General features: G+C 38.4%; 1 protein-coding gene across 1 annotated transcript; it reads left to right on the top strand.

Annotated features, from left to right (window-relative positions):
• The first annotated feature begins 1,917 nt into the window (after nucleotides 1–1,917).
• Nucleotides 1,918–3,771, top strand: LOC149373839 (uncharacterized). Its single transcript, XM_089595666.1, has 3 exons — nucleotides 1,918–2,267; nucleotides 2,668–3,037; nucleotides 3,127–3,771. The coding sequence occupies exons 1-3, from the start codon at nucleotides 1,918–1,920 to the stop codon at nucleotides 3,769–3,771; spliced, it is 1,365 nt and encodes a 454-aa protein (XP_089451792.1).
• The last annotated feature ends 4,432 nt before the right edge of the window (nucleotides 3,772–8,203 follow it).

Here is an 8,203-nt window from a genome sequence, read left to right as displayed (position 1 = left end):
TCGATTTACAATAATATTCTGGGTCTCTATTAAGACATTGGTCAACATGACTACATTAAAAAGAATTATATTGACGCAATTGAGGAAGCTTATTGCGCGGTAGTGGGTGATTTTGAAGTCCCGACTAGGATCCGATCCGACGACCGCTGACCTTGGCTCTGCTTCTGCCATTACCTTGCATAGCTTATCCTCTTTGCCTTCTGTCAATTTTCCAACATTTTGCGGTGACTTTGAGATTTGGGAGAGCTTCCGTGATGTCTTTAAGGCTCTAGTTCATCTTAAGTCTGAGCTCCCGGCAGTTATCAAGTTCTAACATCTGCGAACTCATGTCACTTGAGATGCTGCCGACCTGGTAAAAATTATTCCCCTCTCAGGTGATGACTATACTTAAGCCTGGAACATTCTTGTCAAGTTTCATTACAACAAGTGTCGATTAGTTACCTCCTACACCAGCACAATCCTCAATTGTCAGAACATGAAGTGCAACTTTTGCTTGGAAATGAAGCATTTATCAAAAGAGATGTTGAGCCCTCTCGACTCTCTTGTTGCTTTGGGTAGAGATAACTGGTGCAACGATATCATCATCGCTTTTGTGGTCAGTAGATTCGATAACTCTACGAACCGAGTGTGGCGGAAGCACCTAGGTAGCATTGATGAGTTGCCTTCTCTTGCTCGTTTACGTGAGTTTATCGCTGACCAAATTATCATGATGGAAACATTAGAGTCAGTTTAACGGAAGCCTATTTCCCAAGATACGTCAAAATCTAAGCAAAAGTCTTTATTTGTGCATCAAATTGCTACTTCTAACGATTCAGGCTCCATTAGTTGCTTTCTCTGCGGCAAGCCCCATCGTTTGTTCTCCTGTCAAACCTTCCAAGGCAAACCTCTGAACGAAAAACAACGACAGTGTAAGAGTAAGTTCTCGTGTTAGGTTTGTCATCGAAAACAATATACTCTATTGCATAAGGAAGAGGCCAAGTCAACTCCCACGAAAGACTCAACCTCTTTTGATAAACCCACCGATGGTCCTGAAAATCTCATGAACTCCCACCTGATCAAAGCTTCTGCGCTACGTCAGCTTATTGCGTAGCGAGGGTTTGTTGGGATTACCCTCAGATTCAAAGGTTCTTTTAGCTACCACTCAAATTTACGTTCAAGGCCTAGACGGTTCACAGGTTCTAGTAAGAGCCCTTGTTGACCAGGGCTCTCAAAGTTCTCTGGTGACTTGTTCTCTCTGTGATGTCTTAAAACTTAAGACTCACTCGGTTAGCATCTCATTAGCTGACGCAGGGGACTTACCCTTAACTTATGTTACGAGAAGGACTTATCTAAGCTTTCGACCACATTTTGATTCGTGTTTTAAGTGTGACACTGAGATCCTGGTTGTTCCTAAGATTTCTTTGTATAAGCCTCCTACTTCAAAAAGTTTAGTAAATATTCCACACATTCAGAAACTTCAACTGCGGACCCTGATTATCGCTCCCTAGATAAAATAGACGTTCTACTGGGAGCCTCTCTTCACCCCTACATTATTCAAAATTCAATTTGATGAGGCTCCCACCATCAACCCATCGCCTCAGCCTCTCGTATTAGATGGTTATTATCCAGACTTGTTTCCGACCAGAGAGTGTCTCTTCCTTTAAGCAAGCGAGCCACTTGATCACCGTGCCTGAAAAAATCGCAGTGATGCACGTTTCCAAGGGCCGTGATCTCGATGAAGTTGTGCAACGATTTTGGCTGGTCAAGGAACCTCTCTCCAAGCCAGAGCTGAAGGGAGATGATCTTCGTTGCGAGGAGCATTTCAATCTCACGTAGTCTCGATCCCCTGACGGCCATTTTGTGGTCAAATTTCCGTTCAATGGCGAAACTGTTGACACTCTTTCACTTCGTGAGGGCTCATACAAAACTGCGCTTTCCATGTTTCGCCAGCAGGAGAAAAGATTTGGGAACGATCCTTGCTTGCTTGAGTTGTATAAGTCCTTCGTGTCTGAATACATAGCTCTCGGCCACATGCGTGAGATATTGGACTCTAGATTGGCAAAGTGCTGGCTCCCTCATCATGGAGTCTTAAGGACCAAGTGCTCTTCATCTAAGCTTAGAGTCGTTTTCAATGTCTCAGCCAAAAGCAGAAACGAATTGTCCTTAAACTTCTTACTCCACACCAGACCAAATCTCATGGTAAATCTTTTCGAGTTGATTTTCAAACGGCGTTTTTACAGTTTCGTCTTTACCACCAATGTGGAGGAGATGTTTCAGCAAATCCTGGTGTAAGAAGATGACCAAGCCTTTCAGGCAATCCTTTGAAGACCTGACACCTCTTTTCAGCTTAAAACATACTTTTTGACGATAGTCACGTATGGTCTTGCATGTTCCCCTTTCTTGGCAACTCGCGTCTTGCGTCAACTGGCCTTCGAGCATGCTGAATCTCATCCCCGGGCCTCAAAGATCCTACGAGAGAAAACTTACGTAGATGATTGTTTGACAGGCGGTCATTCAGTGGAGAAGATCTTGGTCAAATGTGAGGAGCTCAGTAAACTGATGCGGATTGGTGGACTCCCTTTGTGCAAATATCAGGACAAACGGAAAGTCTGTATCTGTCTTTGGACTGCCTTGGGATCCTAAATCCAATGAATTTGCATTTGAATGCACGATCGATCAACTCCCCAGGTTTTGGACCAAACGAAGCTTGTTCTCTCAAGCTGCTCGGTACTACGATCCTTTGGACTGGTTTTCGCTGATTATCATAGTTCTCAAAATGTTGCTACAGTCACTGTGGTTGCTCATGATAGCGTGGGATATGCCGCTTCCAGCCTCTGTTGTTGAAACCTGGGTGAAGTGGCTGAATGAGATACCTGAGCTCGATCAGGTGAGAGTCCCTCGATGGAACTATTATTCTCCTGATGCTCAGCTGAAAATCCATGGCTTTGCCAATGCCTCTAAGTCAGCCTACGCCACTGTCGTTTACACCCGCCTCCTCAATGGCAGCGATGTACACGTATCGCTCCAAGTAGCCAAGACTCGAGTTGTCCTCCTAAAGGTATTGAGCATTCCTTGACTTGAGTTGTGCGCTGCTCATCTGCTTGCAAAAATCGTCAAACATTTTGCAGATACTTGCCATTGTAACAGAGCTCCTGTCCACTTGTGGACATACTCCCTGGATGTTCTTCACTGGCTTTACGCTCCGCTGTTAACTGCAAACAGATGCTCAGACATCCACACCTAGTGCCCAGTGCCAAATGGCACCACATCACGTCTAGACAAAATCCTGCTGATCTGGCCTCTCGAGGCATTATGCCTAGTCAGTTCGTCGCCAAATGGATTTGGTTCCACGGTCCAGATATCTTATATGAAACTGACCCTCAGTACCCTGAGCTCAAGGTTGAAGTTATGGAATCACTGCCTTCGGTCAATCTAGTATCAAGTTGCCCAGAACAAAGGCCTGACTCTTTCGTTAAAATCCGTCTTAGTCGTTGTTCACGTTGGCTTTTGCGAGCAGCAGCATACGTCATGCGTTTGGCCTTTTGGTGTCCAGAGTGTCTGAGAAAGTCTTCCTCACCACTTACTATACAGTCCACAGATCTAGAATTTCTTCGTCGTGATCCGTTCATTCAGGTTTCTCCTCCAAGCTTGACAACTGATGACTTAGACGCCGCTTCCTTGTTTCTAGTTTTTGATCATCAACGGCGCAATTTTGTGCCTGACATCGCAGTTATTAAACGCAACATCGACATTCCGATTGGTCAAAAAGAATTTCTTCCTGCCTCAAGCTGATAACGAAAGCTAGCTTTCTTTCTTTCTGATGGGTTCTCACGAGTTGGAGGCAGATTAAGCAACGCCTTGCTTGATTCTGACGCCAAACACTCTCTGATTTTGTTTGGCAGAGACTCTCTAACCTTGTTATTTATTTAACGATACCATCTCATTACTCTTCAGGGAGGTACACAATTAACCTTGACCACCCTTCATCAGAAGTACTGGATTTTAAGCGGTCAACAGATCGTAAGCTCCGTGTTGGCTCACTGCTTCACCTGTCGCCGATATGCTGCTCGACCACAGACTTAGCTGATGGCTGATCCCCTGAGAGTCGTAAGTGTTAAGACTCAGAATACTCTATTAACTAGGCCTACCCATAAGTAAGTTCTGCTACATACCGTCTGCGAGATCGAATCAGCGAGCACTACAAGGGTTTAATTAGTTACTAAGAGGTACCATTATTGTACTTGCGGTTTTACCTCAGCATCTTTTGTTTTTTTGTGTCTGGATTTTTTTTTTGCGATTTCGTTTCATTCAAATTTAGTTTTATTGTTTAATTAATTATAAGAGTGAGTACATTTTAACCTGACTAATTTTAAATTGTTTGGGAGGCTTATTTGGTTATCAGATTATTAGGTTATAAAATCATAAGGGGCACTAAGAGGGGTAAAGAGGGGTGATGGAAGGCTGAACAATGTTTTAACCCAATGAAAATATAATTAAAACTCATTGAATTTTATCTAATTTTAAGAAGACTGACAAAGAGTGGAGGAGGGGCTGAGGGAGCTTATCAAAATTAAGTTGAGGGCTAAGGGAGCTTAGAAGGGGTGGAGGGGGGGGGTAACAAGAAATTTACCCCATTAAAAATTCTACAAGAACTAGTAGAATTTTACTTTATTTATCTACCTTGAAAATCACAATATAATATAGATAAATATTTTTACATGCATGCATCAAAAAAATGAGAATATTACTCTCTATTACGTATAATTAATTATATATGGCACATAAAATACATGATCTTCGATATTTTTATATATGCACGTATCTAATTATTTTTACTTATAATAATATTATAAAATTACATGATGTTATATTTTCATTACTTGAGCTTCTTATTATGTATGGCAAGGACCTAATAAAATATTTTTCTCAAACAAATGAGAAAAAAAGAATTCAAATACAACAATAATATTTTGTTTTGCACGTAATTAAATCTCACCAAAGAAGAAAAACAGAGTTCGAATATAGTGCGAAAATAAATAAGAAGAAGACAACACGCAAACAACCTAAATTATATAAAAAAAATAATATTAAAACGGTCAAAATGGTTGACAAAAACGATCATCTAGCTGATGCTGATACATAATTAGCTGAAGCTCTGATAAAGTCCCTTAACCCTAATTCTTTGTTCTAGTTATCAATCAAATCTATTCCTATATTTGATGGAAAAAAATATTTTATTGAAGGTTGTTATTTAAGATGTTAGGAACAAAAAAGTTAGGTCAGAGATTACCAAAAAGATTCATAAAAGAGAGCAGTATTGCGAAATTTGCGAGTTTCCGCATAAATAAGGATAGGGGCTCAGACTTTAAAAATCTTGAGGCATTTATGTAATATTTAAAGAAACGGTATGTAACAAAAAAAACCGTTGCTTACTATCAAACTCAGCTGCAGAAAATGTGCCTACGACAAAGCCAATCAATGGGCGAAAAGTATAATCATGTAAATCTACTGCTGAGTGTGCTGAAAAGGCTTTGATAAAAGATAAGGGCTCTAAATACAACGTGCACATAATGAAATCAATAAAAGTCATGGAGTTAGACATTTTCATTCAAGGACTTACACTTATAATAAGACGGCAGGTAGATTTGGAAGAATCTGCTTCCTGAGACGATGCCATCGAATATGTGTTGAGATTGGGGAGCTGGATGAGAACAGGTATAATTCCGGCCATACGATATCAAGGACTTCCTTGCAGTGATTTAAAAAATTATTTAAATAACTAACATCAACAGCAGAATAGCTACCTTGATTAGTCATTATCATCGCATGAAATAGAATAAGTGGATAAATACTAAATCAACAGTCAGAATCATAATACGCAAAGCAGTGATGATCCCAATTCTTGAGGAAATTTTAGGAACATTGAAAGAAGTCAATGTCATGAAAATTAGTAAAAAAGTCATATCTATGAGCAAAACAATTTTAGTTAATAAAACAAGAAGAATACAAATAGTTATTGTGCACAAAAAAATTTGAATTCAAATTCAAAAAATAACGAATCTGATTATCAAGGCTGGACAACTAACTATAATAGGTTACCCCTAAATAATTATTCTGGTAATGACAACAATGAAAACCAACAAAATTTTAGTTTTTATTATCAGAGACAAAATTTTTAAAATTATTAACAGACTAGAGACAACTATTCGCCACGTCATTTCAACTTGTAGGTGGCTCACCCCCAACGTCGTATGGAGATTAGCCCCCAGCATTTTAATCAGAACCCAGCACCGAGGACTACGGCTCTGGTGATAAGTATTGCAACAGAATCGAAACCATCTGCAATCTTTACCTGCCAGAAACTTGGCGTAGACAACGAGCCTACACGCATAAGGCTGTTAGTCCTAGAAGGGAAAAATCGTTTTATCACACTCATGCTCTACAATGGCGCCTCCACAAACCTGATAAACTAAGACCAGTTGCACTTATATTTACATGTACAGACTATTGAAATTATCAATCTTACTGAAATTACATCTCACCTTGTTTTAATTAAAGAAACAATCTATGTAACTATACAAGAAAAACCGACAATTTTTCATGGGATCCTTAACGATTGTTACATTAAATATGATAGTCTCTTAAGTCGAAAATTTTGTAAAGAGCGACAAGCCACATTATCATGCTATCATGATGCTAAAGTATAAGATGATGACGTAATTAGTCCCATTTTTTTTAAAGCTTGCAAAAAAGTTGAGCAGTTAAAAAGAAACGAAAAAAAAAACAAAAACTATAAGACCTGATAAATAAGGGCAGAAAAATCAAAGTTAAGCTACTACCCTTAACACAAACGAGAAAACAGAGAGGGATAGAATCAATCAACAGAAATTTTAAGATGAATTAATTGTAGGCCAGCCCGAAAGGTCAAATATTCTTGAATACAAGAAACTTGGAGACATAAAAGCTAACATGCATTTTTGAGATAAATATTACACATTAATTTTATCAGAGAGGAGTGATAATTTTATGAAACCTACTAATTTTAAAACTGATGAATGTGGCATACAAACTGAAAAAAATTAATTAGACGACCAATATACGCTGCAGTGGCATACAATTGAGCAGACTAAAAAATCTCGTTGTGTGAAACAACATTGCCTTAATAAAGAACAAAGAATTACCAACAAATAAACGAAGTATACGAGTAAGGCTAAAATACGTTAAATAGTGAGAATTAATTGAATTAATGCCAATTTAACTGAAGGATACTTACCACGAGTCAATGAGCGAAATATTGATGTGTATCTAGGAGAAATAAAAGTAATAAGTAAGAACAATCAATGTTATATTATGTCAATAAACAATAAGGTGGATGATGGTATGATTAAAATATATCCTTGAGGAATACTACCCTTCGAATTCATTGCACCTGAATTTGACCACGATACTAGAAGCAAATACAAGAGATCAGTTATTAAAAAAAACTTAGATAGAATAAGAAAATTGAAAAGACTTGTGCGTACCAGTTACATGATCCTGGGAAAACAAGTCCAAATTTATTAACCAATTTTCAAATTTTCAGTAATTTTTTTGTCCCGAGGAGATCCTTCACTCTGCACTAACCTTCTTGCACATGCAATCCCGACAGAAAAGAATATCCTTATTAACAGTTAACAATATCGTCACCCGCCAGTAGATAAAAAAGTTTTAAAAAAGCACGTAGTAAAAAAATTTAGCGATAAAATACTACAGCCTTCGTCATCACCGTATAATTCATTGCTCTAGATTGTTCCAAAGAAATCCGATAACCATGGAGATCCAGAATGAAGAATAGTAATTGATTTCCGAGAACCTAATAAAAAGACCATTGGTAATGCATATTCAGTGCTCAACATCACACATATTATAAACCAGTTAGGTGGATCCATATATTTCTCAGTTTTTGATTTGGCAAGTGGATTTTTACAAATTCTTATCGCTGAACATAATAAATATACGATAGCACTCACGACACTTTATAGACACTACCAATACAGACGAATGCCTAAAGGCTTAAAAAATGAGCTTGCCACGTTTAAACGACTAGGAGATCTCATATTAAGAGATTTATTAAATGTTGCAATGTTTGTGTATTTAGATAAAACTGTTATGTACACAGAAGATCTAGTAATTTATGACTGTAAAGTAAGGTTACATTTTGACTAGTTAAGATCTGTAATTATGG

The sequence above is a fragment of the Copidosoma floridanum genome, unplaced genomic scaffold, assembly GCF_036245765.1.
Source record: "Copidosoma floridanum isolate Cflo_tuat_1 unplaced genomic scaffold, Cflo_Japanese_pri ptg000026l, whole genome shotgun sequence".
Taxonomy (NCBI): Eukaryota; Metazoa; Arthropoda; class Insecta; order Hymenoptera; family Encyrtidae; genus Copidosoma; species Copidosoma floridanum.
The sequence above is the reverse complement of the archived record's forward strand: the minus strand, read 5'-3'. Positions and strand labels throughout refer to the sequence as shown.